Source organism: Hemiscyllium ocellatum, chromosome 7 (assembly GCF_020745735.1).
Source record: "Hemiscyllium ocellatum isolate sHemOce1 chromosome 7, sHemOce1.pat.X.cur, whole genome shotgun sequence".
Lineage (NCBI taxonomy): Eukaryota > Metazoa > Chordata > Chondrichthyes > Orectolobiformes > Hemiscylliidae > Hemiscyllium > Hemiscyllium ocellatum.
Window position 1 is genome coordinate 98,000,233 of NC_083407.1, and position 27,275 is coordinate 98,027,507.

Consider the following 27,275-nt stretch of genomic DNA (forward strand, 5'->3'; position numbering starts at 1 on the left):
TGTTCCTTGGATGCTGCCTGACCTGCTGCGCTTTTCCAGCAACACATTTTCAGCCCAGTATAGAGATCACAACACCAAGTGCAATCAGTGGTAGCTGGATGTATAAAGAGGGCAAACATCCTGCTAAGACTCCTCCTGGTTCTTAAATTCTGAGGCTACATTCTTGAGGTAGCAAGCTCGTTTCATGACCCTCCATCAATTAGAGCCTCCTGAAGCCCGTTCCCGTACACCTCCCCACCTACATTCTCTCCGCTGGTTGGGCAACTACCTCATTCCATTTGACAAGAGCACGAGTGAGAAAATCTGAGATAATGACTCGCGGTCTGCATCACAAACAGTGATTCATGATTCACTAGGTTTAAACCTAGTGCTGTGCTGCAGGTCACTGAGCTAATACCAGCCAATTAGCTGTGTCATCTGTTCTCCATTATGACTTTTCAGAATTGGCTCGATGCACCCAATGTTTCAAAGGGGCCAATAGCAACATGGAAACAAAACTGACTTGAGTAACAGGAAACAGAATGTTGTGATGAAAGATTGTGTTTTGGGCTAGGATTCCTTTATCGTCGAGGTCTCCAGGGGTCAGAGTGAGTTGGTAAAATGGGCAAACAGGTGGCAGTTAGAGTTTAATGCAGAGAAAGTATGAAGTAATTTATTCTGGTGAAAGAACATGGACAGACAGTGTAAACTAAAGTGTACTACTCTACAGGGAGTGTAGAGCAGAGAAACTCGTGTATATGTGCATAAGCTATTAATGGTGGGACAGCAGTTTGAGGGAATGGCTGCAAAAGCATATAATCTCCCAGACTTTATTAATAGGAGCATGGGGAATGGCAACTAAGAGATTCTGTTAAAATTGTATAAGATACTGGCCCAGCCTTAATTGGAGTACGGTATCCAATTCTGGGCACTGCATTTTGGGAAGGACGTGAAGGTATTGGAGAGAATGCAGAAAAGATCCACAAAATGCTGTTCCAGAGACAAGGATAGTTTGGAAAATTTGAGATTGTCTTCCTTGGAGAAGAGAAGGTTGAGAGGAGATTGGTCAAATATTGAAAATGATGGTTCTGGACAGCATAGCCGTTTCCATTTGTGAAGGAATAAAGAAGTGGGGGTGGAGGGGGGGAGAAGGGAAAAAATTTAAGGTAGTTAGCAAACAAAGCAATGAAGACATGAGAAAAAAAATTCAAGCAGGATGAGGTTGTGTTCTAGAAAGCCAGCCTGGGAGAGTAGGGGAGCACATTCATTTGAAGGATTGAAAAATAATGAAGTTACTATATGAAAAGGAAGAATGTGCAGGGGAATGTGGAGAAGATGTGAGGCTGCCACTGTGAGCATTGCTCATTCAGAGAGTCAGCACAGATATGATGGACTAAATGGCCTCTTCCATTCTATAACGATTCTAAGAGCCCTGCCCTTTAAATGTTGCACTCTTACCTCTGAGGCAGAAGGTTTGTGGCCTTGAACACCATTCCTTGAATTCAAGTTCTAGGCTGATGTTTCCTGGTATTCAGACTGAGGGAGTGGTTCAGTGTTGGAGGTGGCATCTTTTGGATGCGATGTTAAATGTTTAATAAAACTCTGCTCTCTCAACAGAATTTAGAGAAGTAAGGGGGATCTTGTTCCTTTATTTGTGTGTGGGATTTAAGTGTCAGCAGGAAGGCCAGTATTTCTTTCCTGTCCCTAGTTGCCTTGAATTGAGTCATTTGCCTCGTCATTTCAGAAGGCAGATAAGAGTCAGCCACATCTCTGTAGGTCTGGAGTCACGTGTAGACCAGACCAAATATGGATGGAAGGTTTCCTCTCTAAAGGATATAAGTGAACCACATTATTTTTTCTGATAATTATTAATGATTAAATGGTCCCCCTTTAAGCCAGCTTTTAATTTTGGACCAGAAGATATCAGGGCAGAATTAGGCCAATTGGCCCATCAAGTCTGCTTTGCTCATGGTTGATCTGTTTTTAACTTCATTCTCCTGCCTTCTCCCTGTAACCTTTGATCCCCATACTAATTGAGAACCTACCTATCTCTGTCTTAAGTACATTCAATGACTTGGGTCTCAACAGCTTCCTGTGACAGTTAGTTCCACACATTCATCACCCACTGGCTGAAGAAATTTCTCCTCATCTCGGTTCACTCTGAAGCTGTGCCCTTGGGTTTGAGTGCCACCTCCTAATGTAAACACCATCTTCACCTCTAGTCTATCCAGGCCTCCCGGTACTCTGTAAGGTTTCAATCAGATCCTCCTCGTCAAATACAGACCCAGCGTTCTCAACTGCCCCTCATGTGACAAGTATTTCAATCTCGGGCTCATTCTTGTAAACCTGTACTGGAACCTCTCTAATACCAGCAAATCCATCCTAAGGTGTGGGGCCCAAAAATGCTCTCAATATTCTAGCGGTCTTGAAATGAATGCTATCATTGCTTTTGCCCTCCTAACTGCCAGCTGAACCTAAAGAGAATCCAGAACTAGACCTCCTGAGTTCCTCTTGTGCTTCAGATTTCCACAGTTTTTCTCTGTTTAAAAGTAGTCCAAGCCTCTGTCCTTCTACATGACCCCTGCATATCTCCACTAGTCACTGGCTGTCCTCCTAAAAAAGACCCTTTATAGCTTCTGTCTGCCTTCTGCCAGGCAGCCAGTTCTCTATCCTTGCCCCTAACAACATGGGCTCTCAACTTATAAACAGCCTCACTTTGTGAAAGGCCTTCTGGAAATCCAAACAGATCATGTCCACTGGCTGTACTTTGTCTAACTTGCTCATTCCCTCCTCAAAGAATTCCAACAGATTTGTCAGGGATGCCCACCCCCTGTGGGGGGTCCAGCCATGTGGGTCTCAGCCCTATTTTCCCACATAACTCCAAGTAGTCCACAATCTCATCCTTAACAATGGACTCAAATCTTAGCAACAACTGAAGTCAGACTAACCAGCTTATAATTTCCTGTCTTTTGCCTCCCTCCCTTCTTAAAGAGGTGTGTTACATTAGCCAGTTTTCCAGTCCTCTGTGACTCTCCCTGACAGATCACTGTCAATGTCTCCACAATCTCATCAGCTCCAGAACCCTGGGCTGTAGTCCACCTAGTTTGGGTGATTTAACTACCTTCAGACCTTGCAGTTTCCCTACCCTCTTCTCCTTAGTGATAATCACAGCACTCACCTCTATCCCTGACACTTTTGAAGTTCTGGTGTGCTGCTGGTGTCTTCCATTGTGGAAACTGATGCAAAGTACCTATTCAGTTCCTCCTCCATTTCCTTGTTCCCAATGTTATGGACAAGGCCAGACCTCCTCAAAATATTTTAAAAAGGTAACTTCAACCCTAACGTTTTTTTGTTTTAAAGGTAAATGTGAACCTAGTGTTCCAGGTGTGATGCAACTACTTGGCTTTAAGCAAAACACAATTTATTTAAACATTACAATTAAAACACTAACAAAAGAAAGTGGAATTTAGAATAGCTTAACTATTGGAAAACGAAACCAAATACTTGATACAGGAACTTTACAAATTAAATGTTCCAATATAACAACATCCCACAAATACACCCCTTAGCAAAAAGGTAAATTCAAACACAGATTCATACAGGCAGGAAGGTGCAACATCCAAAGAGAGATTTCAGAGAAGTTCAGTTAGAAATCATTTATTGAAGCTTGCAGTGCTTCTGGACCCAGTGTCTTTTGACCACTGCAGCTTTAAAAAAAACCTCCAAAAACCTGAATTGAGAGAACTGGCCACTACCCTTCCATTGTTAAACTGTTTTAAAACAAACACTGTTGATTCAGGCTGGCGCCCTGGCCACTTCGGCCCCTCTGCCTTTACAACCTTTCTTCAAAAGAAACCCAGGACAAAATAACCTTTCTAAAGTGACAGCATAGTCACAGCCATTACTGCCTCCCCAACCTCATTTTCCATTGGTTCAATGACCACTCTTGCCTCTCTCTCATATATCTAAAAGAACTGTTGCAATCTCCTTTTACATTATGAGCTAGCTTATTTCATCTTCTCCCCTCTCATTGCTTTTTTAGTTGTCCTTTGCTGGTTTTTAAACACTTCCCAATCCTCTGGCTTTCCCCTAATCTTCACCACATTGTCAGCTTTTTCTTTTATTTTTACGCTGTTCCTGACTTCCCTTGTCAGTCTTGGTTGCCTCACCTCTTTGTATCTTTCTTCTTCCTTGGATTGAATTTCTGCTCTGCCCCCAGAACCTCCTGCCATTGCTACTCGACCATCTTCCCTCCCAACCCCTGGCTATTTCCTACCTCGTGGTTTTTCTACTTACCTTGCTTGAATTGTAAGACCATTATATCAGATTCCAACTTCTCCCTCTCAGACAGAAGGGTGAATTCTACATTCTGTCATGTTGTGGTCACTGCCCCCAAAGGATTCCTTCACCTTAAACTCTTTAATTAAGTCTGCCTCATTACACATGACCAAATCCAATATTGCCTGTTCCTCCAGTTGGCCCATCGCAAGCTGCTGCAAAAAGCCATCTGGTAGACATTCCTTGGTCTCTTCTATGAACACGATTTTCCCAGTGCACATGCATATTGAAGGCACCCTCGATTATTGCAATGGTGTATTTCTTACTTGCCTTTTCTATCTCCTGATTTACTTACTTTCTGCCCCATTCAATTCAACTTCAGCATGTGCCCAATGGGATTTGAATTTGTGTGCTTAAAACATTAGGCTGGAACTCTGGATTAATAATATAATGACAAAACTACTATACCACCACCTCCCCCATCCTGCCCACTGCCCTGAATGACATTTATCCTTCAAGCAACATCAGTAAAACAGATTATCTGGTTATTTATCTCACTGAAATTTGTGAGAGCTCAGAATTCTCACAATAGACATGGCTCTTCCAAGGCACTTAGATGTGAATCACTTCCTGATATTGTGAAAGGTGCAATACAAATGCAAAAGCATTCCTTGTGACATTGTGTTCTGTGTTACAGAATGGGTTGGAGGTGTACAGGGTACAGAGTACACCCCTCGGCCTCTGTTTAATCATCGATTGCATTGGAACTGATGCAGGTAAGATGCTGTTAACCTGGGCTATGGGGAACCCAGTAAGTCTGTAGGAAACACTCAGTGAAGTTGGTGACTGATTGACTGAGTAATCTCATCAACAATCAGTGCTTTCCCAAATTCTTCAACATAATTGGCAGATCCCAAATGCTTCAGATTGCTAGAATGTTAGGTGTTTTAAATTAGCATAGATTCCTTACAGTGTGCAAGCAGGTCATTTGACCCAACAGGTCCACACCGACCCTCCGAAGAGTAACCCACCCAGACCCATTTCTCTCTGACTAAAGCACTTAACACTACAGGTAATTTAGCATGGCCAATTCACCTAACCTGCGCGTCCTTGGATTGTGGGAAGAAACCGGAGCACCCGGAAGAAACCCACGCTGACACGGGGAGAATGTGTAAACTCCACACAGACAGTCGCCCGTGGCTGGAATCAAACCCATGTACCTGGTGCTGTGAAGCAGCAGTGCCAACCACTGAGCCACCGTGCCGTCCTAATGAGCAGCAGTTTGAGAATCAGATGTACCGTGATAGATGCTGGGCTAAAGCCTAGGGAATCAAATTTGAAACCATCTCATAGACATGAGACAAATTCACTTCTTTTCTCTGGTTCTGAGGGAATAGTTGCTTTAATGATTGAAGATCTCTACTATTAGTAATTGCTTCAGTAGTATTGAATTGACCCTATCTCTGTTAATTACCCCTTTCTCTGTAAATTACCTGCTTACCCTGTTTTATCCCTATTCCCTCCTTTGTATCAAATTAAACTCGCCTCATTCATGGTGTATTGTCCTCATTAAAAAATAATTGGAAGTGCTGCGGAAGCACAGCGTACCTGACAATGCCTATGGAGAGTGAAACAAAGTTAACTTTTCAGATTTAGTGTAACACTTCTTCGGAAATGAGGATGGGTGCTGGAAAGTGATGGTTCAATAATATAGGAAAGGTGGTGTTGAAAGTGAACAAGATTCAAACCGTTTTGTTTGCGGATGCTTTTTCCAGCTTTACTAAAGGAAACATTTGAGATTCTCCAGTTCCGGGTGGTCACCCACTTATACGTCGAGCTGGACCGTCTGAAGCAGATCCTGAGGGAAACCTCCCAACGCGAGGACCTGGCCACAGTCGACTGTTTCGTGTGTTGCATCGTGAGCCGGGGGATGACCGACAGCATCCTGGCAATCAATGGGCAAAGCCCTGGCCTCTTGTTTGAAGAAATCCAGCAGTACTTCAAAGGACTGAGATGTCGGGCCCTGGTGGGGAAACCCAGGCTTTTCTTCGTTCAGGATTTCCTCGCGGCCACACCTGACCCTGATGAGAGTTTAGAGACAGACACTGCTCAGGGCAACGGAGAGGTGGTTCAAGCTGATGGTCGTGCCTGGGAGGAAGTAATCCCACAGGAAGCAGACATCCTGTGGTGTTGCTGCAGAGTGTCTGAGCACCTGATCTTCCAGGCGGGCCAGCAACCATCGTCCTTTATGCGCACGTTGTCGGAGTGTCTACGGGAACATCACAAGTGAGTACTGGAAAAGCATTGAGTAAACCCAGAACCCCATCCACAGGTAAACCTGCAGCCCCTTCCACAGGTAAATCCAACCCCCTCCACAGGTAAACCCAGAGCCCCCTCCACAGGTAAACCCAGACCCCCCTTCCACAGGTAAACCAAGAGCCCCCTCCACAGGTGAATCCAGAGCCCTCACCACAGGTGAACCCAGACCCCCCTCCACAGGTAAACTCAGACCCCCCTCCACAGGTATACCCAGATCCCCCTCCACAGGAAAACCAAGAGCTCCCTCGGCAGGTAAACCCAGGGCCCCCTCCACAGGTAAAGTCAGAACCCCTCCAAAGATAAACCTTCAGCCCTCTCCACAGGTAAACTCCGAGACCCCTCCACCAGTAAACCCAGACCCCCCCCTCCACAGGTAAACTCAGAACCCCCTCCACAGGTAAACCCAGAGCTCCCTCCACAGGTAAACCCAGAGCTCCCTCCACAGGTAAACCCAAAGCCCCTCCACAGATAAACCCAAAGCCCCCTCCACAGGTAAACCCAGACCCGCCTCCACAGGTAAACCCAGAGCTCCCTCCACAGGTAAACCCAGAGCTCCCTCCACAGGTAAACCAGACCCCCCCCCCCTCCACAGGTAAACCCAGAGCTCCCTCCACAGGTAAACCCAAAGCCCCTCTACAGATAAACCCAAAGCCCCCTCCACAGGTAAACCCAGACCCGCCTCCACAGGTAAACCCAGAGCTCCCTCCACAGGTAAACCCAGAGCTCCCTCCACAGGTAAACCAGACCCCCCCCTCCACAGGTAAACTCAGAGCCCCCTCTACAGGTAAACGCAGAGCCCTCTCTACAGGTAAACCCAGAGCTCCCTCCACAGGGAAACCCAGAGCCGCCTCCACAGGTAAACCCAGAGCCGCCTCCACAGGTAAACCCAGAGCCGCCTCCACAGGTAAACCCAGAGCCCCCTCCACAGGTAAACCCAGAGCTCCCTCCACAGGTAAACCCAAAGCCCCCTCCACAGGTAAACCCAGAGCTCCCTCCACAGGTAAACCCAAAGCCCCTCCACAGGTAAACCCAAAGCCCCCTCCACAGGTAAACCCAGAGCTCCCTCCACGGGTAAACCCAGAGCCCTCTTCACAGGTAAACCCAGAGCTCCCTCCACAGGTAAACCCAGATCCCCCCTCCACAGATAAACCCAGAGCTCCCTCCACGGGTAAACCCAGAGCTCCCTCCACAGATAAACCCAAAGCCCCTCCACAGGTAAACCCAAAGCCCCCTCCACAGATAAACCCAGAGCTCCCTCCACGGGTAAACCCAGAGCTCCCTCCACAGGTAAACCCAGAGCCCCCTCCACAGGTAAACCCAGAGCCCCCTCCACAGGTAAACCCAGAGCTCCCTCCACAGGTAAACCCAGAGCCTCCTCCACAGGTAAACCCAGAGCCTCCTCCACAGGTAAACCCAGAGCTCCCTCCACAGGTAAACCCAGATCCCCCCTCCGCAGATAAACCCAGACCCCCCCTCCGCAGGTAAACCCAGACCCCGCTCCACAGGTGAACCTGGAGAATTCTGACCGCTGCTTCCCCTGTTCTCAGGCCCAACCTCTCATCCACCTTGGCAATTTTTTTTTCTGCTATATGATTGAATGTAGTCAATCACCCATCAGGCTCAGTAGAAATGGGTCGGGGTTAACCACACAGTGTCTATTCTTTAGACATTACCAGAAAATGCTGGCATCTCAGCAAATCAGGCAGCACCTGGGGTGGGAAATACAGAGTTCCTGTTGATTTGAATAAAAGCAAAATACTTTCTGGAGACCTGAAACAAACAGAAACTCAGCAGGTCTGGTAACATTTGTAGAGGGAGAAATGAGTCAACGTTTCGAGTACAGTATGACTTCCTCGGAATTGGATTCTACATTACCATCATGTCCTGGTGGCAAGAATCCTATTGCAACTACCATATGCCAGCTGTGCCAATGCCAGTATGGTTGAGCAATGTAGGAGCATACCTCTCCATTGCCTGGTGCAAAAAGGATGCCTCTGCTACTGATTTCCCTCCTGGCATCTTCAAAGCAGCAACCATTCTCACCTTTGATTGCCTTTATTCCAGAACCTCAACCAGTTTGCTTGCAGCCAAAATTTACCTCCTCTTTAAGAGATGTGCGGTGTGATTAAATGGATTAGCCTAGCACCTAGCACATCCCTGCTGCTCATGCCTTGAATGATGAAGTGAGTTGCCAGTTGAGATTATACATCATGCTGGCATGTCACCTGTTGAACTGTGGGCTCCTAGTGATTAGGTGCATGTCTCCTCCACCACCTTCATTCCAGGTGCAAAGATTTGTCCTAGTCAATTTCTATCACTGTGTGTTTAACCAATCAAGACAGCAGTTGTGGGTGAACAGGTTAGCAAAAAGGGCAGACAGGAGGCAGCTGCAGTGCAATGTAGAAAAGTGTGATGAAGGTTGATAGTAAGATTAGGAAGGGGTATGTTAGTATTCTAGGGCATGTTAGTATTAAGGAAGTGGTAGTGTTGGTGTCTTGAAAGCCATTAAGGCAGATGAGTCCTTAGGGCCTGATGGGATCTATCCCAGGATACTGAGGGAGATAAGGGAGGAGATTACTGAGGCCTTGACAGAGATCTTTGCATTCTCTTTAGCCAGAGGTGAGGTGCCAGAAGACTGGAGAATAGCCAGTGTTATTCCTCTGATTAAGGTAGGCGACAGGGATAATCCAGGAAGTTATAGGCTGGTGAGCCATCTATCAGTGGGAGGGAAATAATTGGAGAACATGCTGAGGCACAAGATTTACTTGCATTTGGAGAATAATGGACGTATTAGAGGTAGTCAGCATGGCTTTATACAGGGCAGGTTGTCTCAAAAATTTGATTTTGAGTTTTTTTGAGCAAGTGACAGAGATGATTAGTGAGGGTTGCGCAGTGGATATTGACTAAATGGAATTTAATAAAGCATTTAACAAAGTCCCTCATGGTAGGCTGGTCCATACGATGAAATGACATGGGATCCACAGTGAGTTGGTAAGTTGGATCCAAAATTGGCTTGGATGATTAAAGACAAAGGGTGGTTGTGGAGGGGATTTTCTGGCTGGAGGTCTGTGATCAGTGTGTTCTGCAAGGATCAGTTCTGGGTCCTCTGTTATTTGAGATATATATAAAATGATTTGAATGAAAATGTATGCGGTCTGATCAGTAAGTTTGCAGATGTAATGAAAATTGGTGGATTTGTGCATATAGAGGAAGGTTGTCAAAGGATGCAGCAAGATATGGATCAGTTGGAAATTTGGAAGGAGCAATGGCATGTGGAGTTTAATCTGGACAAGTGCGAGATGATGCATTTTGGGAAGTGAAATGCAAGAGGACATTATATAGTAAATAGCATGATCTAGAGAGGATCTTGGGGTGCTAGTCCATACCCCCTGAAAGTGGCAAGACAAGTCGATAAAGTGGTAAAGAAGGCATATGGCACGCTTGCCTTCATTGATTAGGGCATTGAGTATAAACATTAGCAAGTCATGTTGCAGCTGTATAATACTTTAGTTAGGTAACACTTGGAGTGCCGTGTGTGTCTGGTTGCCACACCGCAAGAAGGATGTGGAGGCTTTGGAGAGGGTGCAGAAGAGGTTTATAGGATACTGCCTGGACTGGAACATATTAGGCACAAGGAGAGGTTGGACAAACTTGGATTATTTTTATGAGAGCATCGGAGGTTGAAGAGTGGCCTGGTAGAAGTATAGAAAACTACGAGAGGAATGGATAGGGTGAATAGTCGGTGTCTTTTTCCCAGGGTGGTAATATCAAATACTGGGGTAGGGGGGGTGGAGGTTTAAAGTGAGAGGGGGAATGTTTAAGGGAGATGTGTGTGCTAAATGTTTTATACAGAGGGTAGTAGTGCTTGGAGCCCGCTGGCAGGAGTGGTGGTAGAAACAGATATGATAGCGGCATTCAAGTGATATCTAAACAGGCACATGAACAGGCAGGGCATACAGGGACACACACCATGTGCAGGCAGAGGGGATTACTTTAGAATACCTTCACAGTTGACGCAGACATGGTAGGCTGAATCGCCTGTTCCTGTGCTGTATTGTTCAATGTAAGGAATTGAAGAGCAAAGTCAACAAAGGGACAGCACCAGGCCTTTTTGTTTCTCCCAGCCTCTTCTGCCATTCAGTAGTCCAGCAGTTAAAATGAGCATCATAATCTTTTGCTTTACTAAGTAAGGTAAAAAAGACAGGAAGTTGTGCCTGATCGGGTCTGGGCTGGAGGATTGAGTTCACATCTAGGCACCACACTTCAGGAAAGATGTGAAGGTATTTGAGAGTGCTGCAGGTATTTATTGTAACAGTGTGTGAGTCAGGTGTTTGTGGAATGAGTGTCAGTTCATACCTTAAATGTTTCCTCCCTCTCCCTCTCCCTCCCTCTCTCTCTGGTATCTAGGAGTGATTTGATATCAATGCTAACGGAGGTGAACAGACAGACAATGCTGAGGAACCGTCAACTGGCTTTTGAGGAACCTGTACCGCTGGTCCTCCGCCACACTCTGAGGAAAAAACTCATCTTGCCGTGAGGGGCCCCTGTGACCGCTACTGCATTAGTTATGTTCAGAAACTGGCCAACCACAGCATGAAACCAGCTTCACCACCTCACAAGCAATCTCCGAACACCGGGGCCTGGGCACCTAAAGAAACAAGGTTTGATGCATTGGTTCAGTCAGGAGAGGAGAATTAGATCCACTGAAAGATCCAGTCACAAGTGACAAGGATCTAGGTTAAGGTGGAGGGATCGAGGTGGTGAGGGATCAAGATCAGGGATTAAGACAGGGAGATCTAGAGAGTAATCCAAAGATCTAAATTGGGGGAGAGGGATCATGACAAGAGCAGAGGGTTTGTGATATTTAAAGCAAGCAAGAAAGGATGTAGACGGGCACAGGAATCTAGACTCGGAGTAAATTGGGAGGGATGTGGGCTGGGGTAAAGGGAGTAAAGTAGGGAGATAGAGACAGCTAGACTAGGAATCAAGGAAGGGAGGGATCAAGGAATGCTGTGTTAGCCATCAAGCCTATTATGTTGTATGTCACTTCATCACTTAGTGAAATTGTTTATCAATGTATTCATTGGAGGTCTTTTAGCTATCACCACCATAAGTGTTCTTCAGTTTTTTGGAGCTTTTTCATGTTATCTATTAAGTATCTACGAGTGTGATTATATTTTGTAAAAATAGTAAGATATTTACTGGAGTACTGGCTGCAATTCTGGCTTATGGTCCTCCGACATCAATTGCCTGTTGTAGTGGCCATTTCTGGAGTTTATAAGAACATACAGTATGTAAGAACATAGGAAAGAGGAGTGGGCCATATAGCCATTCAAGCCTGCTCTGCTATTTAATAAAATTATGATTTACCTTCACTTAAAATGTTCTAATATGTGCAATACTGTATGTTTTAACTTATGTTTTTTGATAGATTACTTTGTAATATATAAGTTATATTATTCTGATTATATGTTTAATAACAATAAATTCATTATCCCTTTAACTCAAAAAAAGAAAAGCCTGGTTGAATTGGCTTCTTTCAAAGCATAAGTTGATTTAGTTTGGGAGAGAGGTATCCAAAGGAAAGAGATCCAGCCTCACTTTGACCCTTTCCCCGTATTCCTTCATTCCTTTCAGTATCTAAACATTTTGTGAATCTTTGACTTGGATGAACTCAGACCGTTCCAAAGAATCCCGACAATCAGTGAAGACATTTCACTTGATCTCAGTCCTTAACAGCTAACTTCATTCTGAGACAATGTCACTCAATTCTAGGCTCTGCAGTCAGTGGAAAGTGATATCCAAGAATCTTTATACCTGAAGGAGATTACCTCTTTCTAAACTCTAGAAAATGTAGATCTAGTCAACTAAGTAGCTGCTGAGACGGCCTGCCCTTCCCAGAAGTCAATCTAGTAAATCATCATTGGTTCTCTAAAACAGGTATAATCTTCCAAAAGCAGATCGTAACTTCATTTACAGTATTCCAGGTTTGATCACTCAAATTATAATTGCTGCCAAACTTCCTTATTCTATTTCCCTTGCAGTAAAATTTAAAATGTGTATTTTCCTCATTGTTTTCTATACGTGCATTTCAATTTTCTATAATTTGTGCCATTGTGAGAACCCTAAATTATTTATGGACATATTGAACTCTTTGACGAGACTTTTTTTTTAAACCAAGACTCCAAGCTGAGCATTCTGACAATGTAACTCCTAAGAATAGAATTCTTGGACAGCTAAAAGATTCAGTGTGCGCACTGCTGGAACCATGCAGGGTGTCAGAGAAGCTTCAACAATGGAGACTTTGAAAGGCAAAAGATGCAATGCAGTCTAATTACAAGCAGGAAAACTTCTCCAGTGGGCCATGTTCCATTCTGTGGGAGTGATACTCTCCTGTTTGACTCTTCCAAGAATATACAGAAAGGGGTTTATAAACAAACTGCAGTCCTGAGTCTGTACGTGTGCTTGAGCTGATGCACTGGTGTGGTCTACTGTATCGAGAAGGTCACAGCTTGAGGGTAACCCTTATGTCCCCTGTGTGCAAATAAAATAAAAGACACTCTCTTGCTCTCAGAGTGTTTAAAGTCAGACAGCTGCCATCAAAAAGGAAACAGAACAAAATAGTTAAAGGTAACCTGCAGAGCAAAGAATATTGAAGTGGACTGCTCGGCTGCCAGTGTCAATATTACAAGTATCACCCAATGTAACAGCAGCAATGTCCCACCATGCACCTTCATTAATAACCCCGCTACTGGTCACTGCATGTTTTAACTTTTATAGGACTCAATTCTAATATGAGTTGTATTGTTACTGTTACTTTATCTAACAACTAATAAATTCACTACCCCTTTAACTCAAAAATGCCTGATTAAATTAACTCCTATTAAAACATAAGTTGATTTCGTATGGGAAAAAGGTGCGCAAAGGAAAGGGATCCTCTTTCATTAGAATCATTACATTTCATTTCATCCTTGTTGCAGCTAACTGAGGAGGAAGGGGGTCAGGCAAATGAAGAGAACTCAGTCCAACCCTCCATACCCTGAAGCATAACAATTTGAGTTATTCTGTCTGGAACAATAACAAATTTGAGAAGCTCACTGAGGACTGGTAGTAACGAAGTGAAGGCTCACCGAAGGTTTGAGCTCACGATGAAATGCAAGAACCAGTGGACAAGTTGCCTCTTATAAATCAAATTGTACAAACAAAAGCTGCCAAAGATGTCTCGAGTTTACTGCTACACTACAGAAATGTCCACATTTTATGCCAGTGCATTTCTAGGAGATTTAGGGTAAGCTGCTTTTGAGGAGTTAAAAGTTTAGTCTCTCAAACAGCTGAAAGGTTTAGTGAGGCAATTTAGGAAATTCCCAAATTTTCAAAGTGCTGGTCAGTGATTTATGGGGAAATTGAGAATGATGAAATGGGTAGAGCTGTGGTAAAGAGATTTTCACTGGAGCAGCGGGAATTAGAAAATGCCTGGCATTCTCCCTGACAAAGTGCTCTCAAGATCTATGGTCAGACAACCTAAGCCAGTGGTGGTGGTACTGCCAGTTGAAATTTTTCTGGTCTATTCATCTGAAGCCTTTTCTAAAAGTCTCTGAGTAGCAACCCAACAAGCTGACTCACCATTGAAAACACCAGCTCAGGCTACACATACTGAAGATAAGGCAGAAGCAGTTCCTTAATGCTACTGTATTAAAAGTATTGATGAGGAAATGCACACTTCGTCACAAATCTGCAGATGAGGAATTGGAAGTGCTCTGCCAGATAGCAATGCTGCTGTGTTACAGTAGGAAAATATTGTGGCTAGTGCATTAAAACCGAATAGCTGGACAAATTGGTATATGCAAAACTCAAGCTTGCATCAGCTGACATTTCTACTTACCACAGATCCAAAAGAATGTAGTAAGACCCGCCATACCTCGGAAACCCAAACTACAATAAGATTTGCAACCTACACTGCCTGTGCTGCCTTTGGGGAACCATTCAGCAAAGTGTTAATGAACTGTATGGATCCACTGTCTAAAATTAAATGGTGCCACCAGTAAGTACTTATCACTACAGACCAACTGATTTCCATGATGTGGAGGTGCCAGCTTTGTACTGTGGTGGACAAAGTCAGAAGTCACACGGCACCATGTTATAGCCCAACAAGTTCATTTGGAATCACAAGTTATTGGAGTGCTGCTCCTTTGTCAGGTGAAATGGAGGGAGGCACAGAATTTTTTTGTCTTTCTTTTTTATTATTATTACCACCTAACTGCGGTAGTGCTTTTTTTTTAGGCACAGAATTTATAGACAGATCATTGCAAGATAATTCCAGGTAATTAAGAGCATCAAAAGAGAATACAAACAATGAGTGGAGTGTCGACAGACTGAATAACAAATGAAGGGATGACCTATCATCCAATTAATTGAGGCAGAGAGACAATTACAAAAGATCAAAAATAAGATGGCGCTGGAGACAAATCAAGTGGCTGAAATAACATACTAGGTATAAGAGTTGCATGACAAATTTCTAACCAAAGTAACAAGTAATCCAAACTTATTAAGGTAGAGAGATCATAACAAGTTATCTAGGTGATGGTGGCAAAACAGAACAGTGAGGAAGATTTTATAAGCACAGAACGGTATGGTGGAGTTACATCTTTCCTGATGAAGGGCTCTGGCCCGAAACGTCGAATTTCCTGTTCCTTGGATGCTGCCTGACCTGCTGTGCTTTAACCAGCAACACATTTTCGGCTCTGGAGTTACATGTAGTATGACATGAAACTGTTTCCCCAAAAGGCATATTTGCAAAAACAGTGATGAGGCAATTAACCCAATTTTTCATCCGGTATGGTCTGCCCTCTAAGATCCATTTGAAGCAGGGCTCAGATTTCAAGGCCACAGTATTCTGTTAAGCAATGGCTAACCTGGGCATGACTCAGCTGAAGATGTCAATGTATCAATCACCGTCACAGGGAACTGCGATGGGCCCACTGCACGCTAAAAGTAATGATCTGGGCATACTATCGTGGGTATCCCCATGGCTGGGTAAAGGACTAGGTTTTCTGCTGCTTGCCATCAGGAACAGACTCAATAAATCTGGCAGTTTTACTCTGCTTGAATTAGGTTAAGGGCATCAAGTGACATAAATCAATTTGGTCTTGGAATAAGAATATTTATAATGAAGATGATCATTTTTAACTGATAGAGTTGTAACCGACTGAATGTGGGGCTTAAGGTTGAATAATGAAAGAGAGCCACTTCATCCTCCCTCCTGGGAGCATCAGACTTTGGGGTATCCATTCTGGAACGATAACAAATTAGAAAACCTCACTGAGGAACCCATAACAGTACAAGGACACCATATCCCCATTGATAAACAGTATTAATTGATTTGTTACTTAAGAAGGAGTTTTTTAAAAACTTCTTAATATTAAAGTGGATAATTTCACACTTCCCTGCATCAAACTGAATCACTAGCCTATCGAAATATCCTGCAGCCTCTCTGCATCCTCTTTACAGCTTTCTGTCCCACCTAGATTTATATTATCAGCAAACTTTCTTTTATTCATTTGTGGGATGCGGGAGTCACTGGCAAACAGCATGTATGGCCTGTCCTGAGTTTCCCTTGAGAAGATGGCAGTGAGTTGCCTTCTTGAATTACTGCAGTCCATGTGGTGTGGGTTGACGCACAATGTCCGTAGGGAATTTCAGGATATTGACCCAGTGACAGTGAAGTGACAGCGATATATTTCCAAATCAGGTGGTGAGTGGCTTGGAAGGGAACGTGGAGATGGTGGTGTCTCCATATATCTGTTGACCTTGTCCTTCTGCATTGATGGGGTCATGAGTTTGGAAGGTGATGTCTAAGGATCTTTGATTTATTGATTTATTATTCTCACATGTACCAAGATGCAGTGAAAAGTGGTATCATGTGCTAACCAGACAAATCTTATATTACATATATACTTCAGTGTCATGGAACAGAATGCAGAATATAGTGTTACAGCTACAGAGAAGGTGCAAAGCAAGATCAAAGCAGGTAAGATGTCCATTCATAAGTCTGATAACAGCAGGAAAGAAGCTATTCTTAAATCTGTTGGTACATGTTTTCAAACTTTTGTATCTTCTGCCAGGTGGAAGAGGGTGGAAGAGTGTATAACTGAGGTGGGAGAGCTCTTTGATTATGTTGGCTGTTTTCCCAAAGGAGCGAGAAGTGTAGTTGGAGTCAATGGAAGGAAGGTTGGTGTTTGTGATGGACTGGGCTGCATTCACAACTCTCTGTAATTTCTTCTGGTCTTGGGCATAGGAGTGGTGAATTTCTGCACTGCATCTTGCAGATAATACACAATGCTGCTACTGAGTGTTGGTGGTGGACAGATTGGATGCTTGTGGATATGGTGCCGATCAAGTGGGCTGTTTTGTCCTGGATAGTGTCAAGCTTCTGGAGTGTTGTTGGAGCTGCACCCATCCAGAGATGTAAGGAGTATCCAATCAGACTTATGACTTGTGCCTTGTAGATGGTGGGCAAGCTTTGGGGAGACAGAAGCTGAGTTACTCTCTGCAGTATCCTAGTTTCTAACGGCTCTAGTACCCAGTGTGTTTATGTGGTGAGTCCAGCTGAGTTTCGAGTCAATGGTAACCCTCCACAATGTCGTGGGATTCAGTGATGATAACTCCATTGAATGTCAAAGGGCATTAGTTAGGTTGTCTCATACTGGAGATGGTCATTGCCTGGCATCTGTGTCACATGAATGCTACACTTAATACCCTCTTTTAGGTCATTGGCATAGATTGTAAATAGTTGTGCACTTACATTCTGGAACAGAGGTAGATGGGCGGAGTCTATTGAATCATTCATCAGCAGAGAAACATAGCAACAATTACATCACAGCAAATTCATAAGCTGATTGGTTGTTAAGAGACTGTTGTTAAGGACTGTGCTTCGATCTTATAATTTTGAAAAAATGCAAACCCGTAATCTGACACAATTATAGAGTCATAGTGTTTTAGAGATGTACAGCACAGAAATAGACCCTTTGGTCCAACTCGTCCATGCCGACCAGATATCCTAACCTAATCTAGTCCCATTTGCCAGCACCTGGCCCATATCCCTCCAAACCTTTTTTATTCATATGCCCATCCAGATACCTTTTAAATGTTGCAATTGTAGTAGCCTCCATCACTTCCTCTGGCAGCTCATTCCATACATGCACCACCCTCTACATGAAAAAATTGCCTCTAAGGTCCCTTTTATACATTTCTCCTCTCACCTTAAACTTATGCCCGCTAGTTCTGGAATCCCCTACCCCAGGGGAAAAAACCTTGTCTATTTATGCTACCATTGCCCCTCATGATTTTTTAAACCTCTACAAGGCCACCTTCAGTCCCTGGTACTCCAGGAAAACAGCCCCAGCCTGTTCAGACTCTCCCTATAGCTCAAACACTCCAACCCTGTCAATATCCTTGTAAATTTTTTCTGAACCCTTTCAAGTTTCACAACATCCTCCTAATAGGAGGAAGACCAGAATTGCACACAATATTCCAAAAGTGGCCTAACCTATGTCCTATACAGCCACAACAGGACTTCCCAACTCCTATATTTGATGTTCTGACTAATAAAGGAAAGCATACCAAACACCTTCTTCACTATCCTATCTACTTGCGACTCTACTTTCAAGGAGCTATGAACCTGCACTTCAAGGTCTCTTTGTTCAGCAACGTTCGCCAGGAACTTACCATTAAGTGAAAAAGTCCTGCCCTGATTTGCCTTTCCAAAATTCAGCATTTCACATTTATCTAAATTAAACTCCATCTGCAATTAAAATAAGAATGTCTCAGCACAGGTGAAACAGCTGATTTGTGTTAACTCCTATGTTCTACTAATCCCTCTAGTTTGTAATAAATTGTGCAAAATTAAATTTAAAGTAAGGAAAGTTTATCTAAGTTAAAAGCTTAAGGTATGACAGGGCTGGGAGTTGAGTGAGGGGTATGAATATCTGGAGATCGTGGGCAACATTAGAAACAATGACATCGGCATGAAGAGGAATGTGGTCCTCCAATCAGAATTTAGGGAGAGAGATAGAAAACTAACAAGCAGGGCCTCAAATGTCGGAATCTCCAGATTACAACCAGTGCCATGTGTAAGTGAGTACAGCAAGGGGACAGATGAATGCATGGTTGGAAAGATGGTTTTGGAGGAAGGGATTTAAGGTCCCGTGGACACTGGGAATGGTTCTGAGGGAGATGGTAGATGTACAAGCCAAACAAGTAACACCTGAGCAGAATAGGAACTGATTTACTTTTGAGGTGTTTGCCTAGTGCAGTTGGGGAAGATTGAAACTAACTCAACAGGGATGTGGGAACTAGCAGAGAATATTAGAGAGTAATATCAGGTTGCATGAAATACTGGGAGACGCAGAAAGACTAGAATAGAGAATTGTGTCTTGATCCTACCTGACCTTATCATTGGCCAAGTCAGATCCCAGATTGAAATCTAGTTTAAAAGATCAGATCTTACTTTTTTTTTTCAGTTTTAACAAGGCTATTTTTCACTAAAATATGAACACATTATGCTGTAAATGTGTGCTCAACAATAAAACAGACATATATGGTGCAAAAAAATGATTTTATGATAAAATAAGCCAAACTGTTTAATCAAAGACAATCCCTGGTTTTGAATGTGTTCTGTTCTTGAATACTTCCATAAATTGATTTGTATGCAAGTCAGAGCATAATAAGATACAATATAAAATAGCTGTTCTTAAGTATGAGAAAACATTTGCATGTAGTTTGTTAGAAATTAATATTTATTTGGAATCTTATCCATAAGTACAACTGTTTATCAGTAAATTGGGGACCGCCTGTGTGACACAATAAAAATGTAAAGATTTCAAACTACATGGTAAAAATATAATCCCATTAATCCCAAAAGCTTCCCTTTACAGTTCTAACACCAGAGAAAACGTCCGCTTCTGTCACCCATAGTGGGTTAAATTAAATCTGATTTTTACACCTGGTCTGGAGAATCTGAAAGGGACTTTGAAAGAGTTCGGAAAAGATTTACAAGGATGTTGCCAGGGTCGGAGGACCTAAGCTATTGGGAGAGATATAGGCTGGGGCTGTTTTCCCTGGAGCCTTGGAGGCTGAGGGGTGACCTTATAGAGGTTTATTAAATCATGAGGGACATGGATAGGGTAAATGGACAAGGCCTTTTCCCTGGGTCGGGGAGTCCAGAACTAGAGGGCATAGGTTTAGGGTGAGAGGGGAAAGATATAAAAGACACCTAAGGAGCAACTTTTTCACGCAGAGGGTGGTGCATGTGTGGAATGGGCTGCCAGAGGATGTGGTGGAGGCTGGTACAATTGCAACATTTAAAAGGCATTTGGATGGGTATATGAATAGGAAGGGTTTGGAGGGATATGGGCCGGGTGCTGGCAGGTAGGACTAGATTGGGTTGGGATATCTGGTCGGCGTAGATGAGTTGGACCGAAGGGTCTGTTTTCTTGCTGCACATCTCCATGACTTTATGACTCTATGACTTCCTGGAGCCTTCATATAGCTGAGCTTGAAACAAACCCTTCAATGCTCTGACTAAACACTTCTGGTCTAAAACTTACTAACTTCTTACACTGAGGTAATTTATTTCTTGACAATTCTAAACTATCTTCTCCCTTTTTCAGCAGTAACTGCCTTTACACATTCAGCTTTAATCAAAAACCCCAGAGAACTGCCAAAACTGAAAAGAAAAAAGTTATCTTCCAAGATGTGTGCACTTCAAAAGGAAAAAAAAGTCTCTGACCTTCTAACCTTGAGCCTAAAACACAAGTGTTTACCTTGTTCATCTGTAAAATGCTTCTAATGTGAACAAAAACTTAGAAAAACCATAATCTTGAAGATTCAGCATGGTTTTATGGAAGGGAAATCATGTTTAACCAATTTATTGGGATTCTTTGATGGTGTAACATGTGCTCTGGATAATGGGGAGCCTGTAGACGTACTGTAGTTGGATTTAGAGAGGACATTTGATAAGTTGCCACATTAAAGGTTATTGCTCATGGTGTAGGGGGTACCTTGGATAAAATATTTGCAGAAGTGTCACTGGACTCAAAACATTAACTCTGTCTTCTCTCCAGATGCTGCCAGACTGCTGAGTTTCTCCAGCAATTTCTGCATCTATTTCAGATGTCCAGCATTTGGAGTTATTTGTTTTATTTTAGAATATTCATTGCCGAGCTGAAAAGACAGTCTTTGGATTATTGGCAGGATGTAACAAGTAGATTCCTGTCATGATCTGTGATGGGCCCTCAACTTTTCACAGCTCTCCTTAATGGTTTAGATGAGAGGGAGCAAAGGTATGGTAGCTTAAATCTCAGATGACAGCAAGATAGGCAGGAGAGTATGTTGTGAAGTTGGCAGACAGTTATAGATAGGTTGAGTCAACGGGCAAGCAGCTGTCAGATGGACTATAATGTGGGAAAAATGAAGCTGTTCACTTTGACAGGAATAATGAAAAAGCAGAATATTAATTGAGTATAGAAAAATTGTGGAATTTTGAGATGTGGAGGATTTTAGGTATTCTAATACATGAGTCATAACATTTGTATGCAAGTACAGGGGTATAACATTAATCTAGAAGGCTAATAGGATACTATCCTTTATTATGAAAGGAACAGTAGTTAAAGTAAGGTTTTGGTCTCCTTATTTAAGGAAGTGTAAATGAGTTGGAGGCAGTTCAAATGGGATTCACAGATTGACATTTGGAATGAGTGGGTTGTCATTTTAATTTAGGATAGATGTGTTGAGGTTATTAGACTGGAGTTCAGAAGAGACAGCGGTGACTTGATTCAAGTCCTTAAGAATAGTCTTGACAAGGTGGATGTGGAAAGGACGTTTCCTCTTTTTTTAGATTCCCTACAGTGTGGAAACAGGCCCTTCAGCTCAACAAGTCCACACCGAACCCTCTGAAGAGTAACCCAACCAGACCCATTTCCCTCTGATTAATGCACTTAACACTATGGGCAATTTAGCATGGCCAATTCACCTGATCTGCACATCTTTGGACTGTGGGAGGAAACCAGAGCACCTGGAGGAAACTCATGCAGGCATGGGGAGAATGTGCAAACTCCACACAGTTGGCCGAGGCTGAAATCGAACCTGTCCCTGGTGCAATGAGGCAGCCGTGCCGCCCCAGGTGGGTGAGTACAGAACTAGGGGGCACAATTTAGTGGGCGGCACGGTGGCACAGTGGTTAGCACTGCTGCCTCACAGCACCAGAGACCCGGGTTCAATTCCCGACTCAGGCGACTGACTGTGTGGAGTTTGCACATTCTCCCCGTGTCTGTATGGGTTTCCTCCGGGTGCTCCGGTTTCCTCTCACAGTCCAAAAATGTGCAGGTCAGGTGAATTGGCCATGCTAAATTGCCCGTAGTGTTAGGTGAAGGGGTAAATGTAGGGGAATGGTTCTGAGTGGGTTGCTCTTTGGAGGGTTGGTGTGGACTTGTTGGGCTGAAGGGTCTGTTTCCACACTGTAAGTAATCTAATTTTAAAATTAGGGATCGTCCATTTGGATCAGAAATGGGGAGATTTTCTTTGCTTTGAAATTGTCTGCCTTGGAAGGCAAGGGAATGAAAAGGAGGTACTGGCAGTGTGTACCTCTGAGGCACAAATAGATTAGTCATGACCTTATTGAATGTTGGGTTAGCTCCAATAGCCAGCATGGTTTACCTTTGCACCTACTTCATACATTCATAGTTACTCAAACATAGACTAGGACAATGATTGTGTACAGGACAGTGAGAGACAAGACTCTTACATTATGTTTAGGAGAATTTTCTACAGTGGTATGCATTACTAACTCTGCTTCATGGGATTGAAGATCGGCCAAGTAGAGCAAATGTCAGTGGGGAGCATTTAGGGAAGAGTGATCATAAATGGCAATGAACAATCCCTCATTAAAGCACACTCCAAAGGAATTGCCCCAGAAGTTGAATTTTCTGCTGGGCTATTTTCCTTATTCTTGAAACCTTCCAAAAGTCTCAGATGGTTTCAATAAAATTAAATAAATTCACCCAGGAAATGTTAAGACTATCTCAAACACAAAGTCTAACTCCTGAGTAACCGCCAAACTAACCCCATATTTCCCTCACACACCCTGAACTACATCTCCCCAAGGCCACTTACAAACCCAGGATCCTGAGTTGACACTTCCCAGGACTGACCTTCCTCCACCACTGTATCCCTGATCCTCTTTCCCCTGTAACTGGGCCTGAACTGAGTCTCTGCCGTCTCTCTCTCTCTCTCTCTCTCTCTCTCTCACACACACACACACACACACACACACACATATCACCCCTCACCACTGACCCTGACCCAACCTACTTTAGCCCCTCCCAACATTGCCCGATCAGACTGACCAGGCCTCACCCCAACCCCAACTATACATTCCCTTCTGCCAGACCTTTCAGAATTGCAGAACTCCCTTCTTTCATAAAACAGAAGAACCAGTTTGGCAATCTGTATGAGAATGCCACTCTCCAAAAAATCCAACCGCTGTTCAGCACAGTGGTTAACACTGCTACCCCACAGTGCAAGGGTTCAATTCTAGCCTCAGGTGACTGTCTGTGTGGAGTTTGCACATTCTCCCCGTGTCTATGTAAGTTTTCTCTGGGTACTCCAGTTTCCTCCCACAATCCCAAAGATGCACAGGTTAGATAGATTGGCCATGGGAAAATTGCACATAGTGTCCAGGGATGGATAGGTTGGGCGAATAGACCATGGAAAATGCAGGGCTATAGGGGCTTGGTTCTGGATGGGATGCTTTTTGGAGGGTTAGTCTGGACTTGATGGGCTGAATGGTCTGCTTCTACACTGTAGGGATTCAATGATTCAGTCCGCACAATTGAGAAACTGAATACAGAAGGTTCAGAAGGGAGGTGATACATACATATCACAGAAGATAGAGGGATTATAAAACAAAAGACTCAGAGCTAACATACAAGTAAATCCCAAAGACTTCAATAGGTAAAATGAGGATTGGGGCCAATTAAGGACAAAAATGGGGATTTACTCTTGGAGGCAGGGTGCATGGTAAAGGTATTAACTTAACACTTTGCATCTGTATTTACCTATGAGGCAGATGCTCCCCAGGTCATGGTGACAGAGGTGGAAACTCAGTCAGTAGCTGAGTTTAAAATTGATAAGGAAGATGCATTAAATAAACTGAGTTGAAAAGTGTGGTGCTGGAAAAGCGAAGCAGGAGAATCGACGTTTCGGGCATAAGCCCTTCTGCAGCGTGTTGGGATGAAATAATATCCTAACAAGCGTATGCCCGAAATGTCGATTCTCCTGCTCCTCAGATGCTGCCTGGCCTGCTGCGCTTCTCCAGCACCACACTTTCCAACTCTGGTCTCCAGCATCTGCAGTCCTCACTTTCTCCGCATTGAATAAACGGTCAGTACTTAACTTGATAGGGAATGAGGACTGGATGAGAATCAAGTGAGAGTAGAAATCACAGAGGGTCAGGGAATAATCTTTCAGTGGTTCCTGAACTCAGAGTGCTGCTGGAGGATAGGGCAGTCGCAAACATTGCATGCTTGTTCAGAAAAGGGTAGCCCAGTCAGTTTAACTTTGGTGGTAGGGGAACTTCTAGAAACAATTATTCAGAATTGGATCAATTGTCACTTGGCAAACTATCGGTTAATTTAGAAGAGCATGCATTGTTAAGGGAAAATTGTGTCTAGCTAAATTGATGGAGCTTTTTGAGGAGTTATCAGAGTGTTAATGAGGCCAATGATGTTGATGGTGTGCACATGGAATTCCAAAAGGTGCTTGACACAGTTCCATGCAAGAGACCGCTGAGACAGCTTAAAGCAGAATGCCTCATGTCACTCTCTCCTTTACACTGCTGCCACATATGTACAAGGATTGATTCCATCTCCAGGTGTCAATACTACTTTCTGGGTCTTTGTCCTGGTCAGTTTATCGATGATACTGATCAGTTGGGAGTTTGACGCGTCATTCAGATTCACTGAGACATGATTAGGATTTTGTGTTGCCTTATTGTGTCAGTGTTCCCTCCCCTCAATCCCTCCTTCCACCATTTGTCCAACAGTCTTTATTCATCTGGCCTGGCCTATTGTGATTGGAGTGTCCCTGATAATGGTCTTGAGGTTTTGCACTCCTTTTGTCTATGTTGACTAAGGCACGCCTTAGGTCTCACGGTAACTATTGCGGGAGCCATTATCTTCAGTGGAGCTTGTAGCCTGCCCCACCAGCATTTTTATGTTAATTTTCCTGTTGTAGTTGTCTTCTCCAGTGGTCTATTGTCTATTTAATTGTGCATGTCTTTGTTTATTAACCCAGTGTCGAAGCTTACCTGGTGGACCGTGCCAAGGTCAGCTTTATGCAACTGCAGAAACTGTGCATCATCTCTGTTCAGTGATGCGCGCACCCTGACATTGTTCAGCATGAGTCAAACATCCAATTGCTTTATTCATGGGCACCCCTACCCTTTTCTTACTTTACCCCAATGACTATATTCCAAAGGACTGAGGCTGAACCTTAACTATTTCAGCTCTAAAAGTGCAGAGATCTGTCTGCCTGCTTTGCGGTGATATCATTGCTCCAAGTTCCAGCCTGATTCCCTGATTGCAACTGTCTCAAATGGGCCTCCAGCAATTTCATCTGGATTAATCTACAAATGTCCCTGCGATGGAGGCCCATGGTATTGTTATATTTCCTGCCATTTTTGCCAAAAGTTCTCCCCTTATAGCTCTTTGTCTTAGTGTTGCTGGTTATAAATATTGTGCTAACGTGGTCACATGAGCTGGTCTTCCCGATTCACTGGGCACCACTGGTGGGGGTGGGAGTGTACATATACTCCCTTTTACATGGGGGCTGCGGATATTGTGATGATGATTCTCAACCCACTTCCCTTACGTCCTCAAATTCAACCATCTCTTCTGCTAACCTGTCCTAATTTATGTTATCTGTACATTTCGGGGAACTGTTGGTGACGGTTTTAATGCTGGCAAAACTAGCAACATTATTTTGCCTTCATTTTAACTCTTCATTTTGGAATTTGTTAGCTAACATTTTATTTACCAAAATATTTCCGTCATTCTTTATCATCTTGTCCATCGATTTATTACTTTTTGTTTGGCCAACATTCAGAACTAGAGGGCATAGGTTTAGAGTGAGAGGGGAAAGATATAAATGAGACCTGAGGGGCAACTTTTTCACACAGAGAGTGATACGTGTATAGAATGAGCTGCCAGAAGAAGTGGTGGAGGCTGGTACAATTGCAACATTTAAGAGGCATTTGGATGGGTATATGAATAGGAAGGGTTTGGAGGGAAATGGGCCGGGTGCTGGCAGGTGGGACTAGATTGGGTTGGGATATCTGGTCAGTATGGATGGGTTGGACCAAAGGGTCTGTTTCCATTCTGTACATCTCAATGATTCTATAAATGCGGTGTCAGGGATCCCTCATGTTCCTATCCAAGTTCCTCATTACTGGTCATCTCAGGGTAAGACAGTCGTCAGTGGTATGCATCTTACCTGGGACCTCCTGGACCAGACTTGCTACTTGGGACTAACCAAATGTAATGATAATAATCTATAATTCTACATTGTTGAATCCTTAATTCGACCCCATCCTTACCACCCCTTGAATTATTGCCTGGAGCCTAGGTTTCAAACACATGGGGTGCCCATCACATCTTGAATAGATTACATTAAATACAGTGAGGAAACAGGCCCTTCGGCCCAATAAGTCCACACCGACCTGCCGAAGTGCAACCCACGCAGACCCCATTCTCGTACATTTACCCCTTCACCTAAGACTACAGGCAATTTAGCTCAGCCAATTCACTTAACCTGCAAATTTTTGGACTGTGGGAGGAAACCAGAGCAAACCCACACAGACATGGGGAGAATGTGCAAACTCCACACAGACAGTCGCCTGAGGCAGGAATTGAACCCGGGTCTCTGGCGCTGTGAGGCAGCAGTGCTGACCACTGTGCCACCCACGGGGTGGAGTTGAATTTGTTTTGAATGGAAAATGTACTCACGCAGCGATTCGTCCCAACTCCCTGTTAGTGTTCAGCATCCTTTGTATCTTGTCAACTAGGCCAATTGTAAAACTTTGCCAGTCAGAGTCCAGATGCAGTGTTCAAGTGGTTTTATTTTCCATGCATGCGGGTAGCCAGTGGTGGACAATCCAGGCACTTCTCCACCCAGGTTCAAATGAGCACATTTTATACATGCTTTATTATCAGTGACGAATAACAGCATTATGTAGACAAAAGCCACCGCACAATAACCTCCACTGGCTGATAATTGTGTTATTGTACAATAATATTTTGGTAATAAGGTTGGAAGCACTGGATAGTGCAAAGTTATGGGCCCTGACAACATTCTGCCAATAGTACTGAAGACTTATCAGATTATTTTGACTTGGTTACCCATCATTATTTGCAAAGATTGAGGTGAGTTCTTTTGTATAATTTGAACTCTCAGGTAAGTTGTAGTTGTCTTGAAGATCTCGACCCGCGGGAGGACATTCTTACTTCCGCAGTCGCTCAAATAATCAACAGGAATACAGACTGCTTCAGCAAAGTTCCATGGTTTGTTTCAACACCAGGCACAGGTTTGTCCAGCAACACAGAGGTTAACAGCTTCTGCGTTCCTTGTAGAAACTGTGCAATTTTTAA

At 43.6% G+C, this 27,275-nt stretch overlaps 1 protein-coding gene across 3 annotated transcripts in view; it reads left to right on the forward strand.

Annotated features, from left to right (window-relative positions):
- The window catches only part of LOC132817564 (CASP8 and FADD-like apoptosis regulator), a 34,010-nt gene extending 21,825 nt beyond the window's left edge, over positions 1-12,185 (forward strand). For 2 of the 3 annotated variants that reach the window (XM_060828070.1, XM_060828071.1), the window contains exons 8-10: positions 4,955-5,033; positions 6,033-6,543; positions 10,984-12,184. In XM_060828070.1, the coding sequence (XP_060684053.1) occupies positions 4,955-5,033; positions 6,033-6,543; positions 10,984-11,113 (720 nt within the window). In that variant the 3' untranslated portion in view covers positions 11,114-12,184. Of the gene's footprint in view, positions 1-4,954; positions 5,034-6,032; positions 6,544-10,983 lie in introns of all 3 variants that reach the window. The other variant, XM_060828072.1, reaches the window with a different exon arrangement.
- Positions 12,186-27,275: the final 15,090 nt, after the last annotated feature.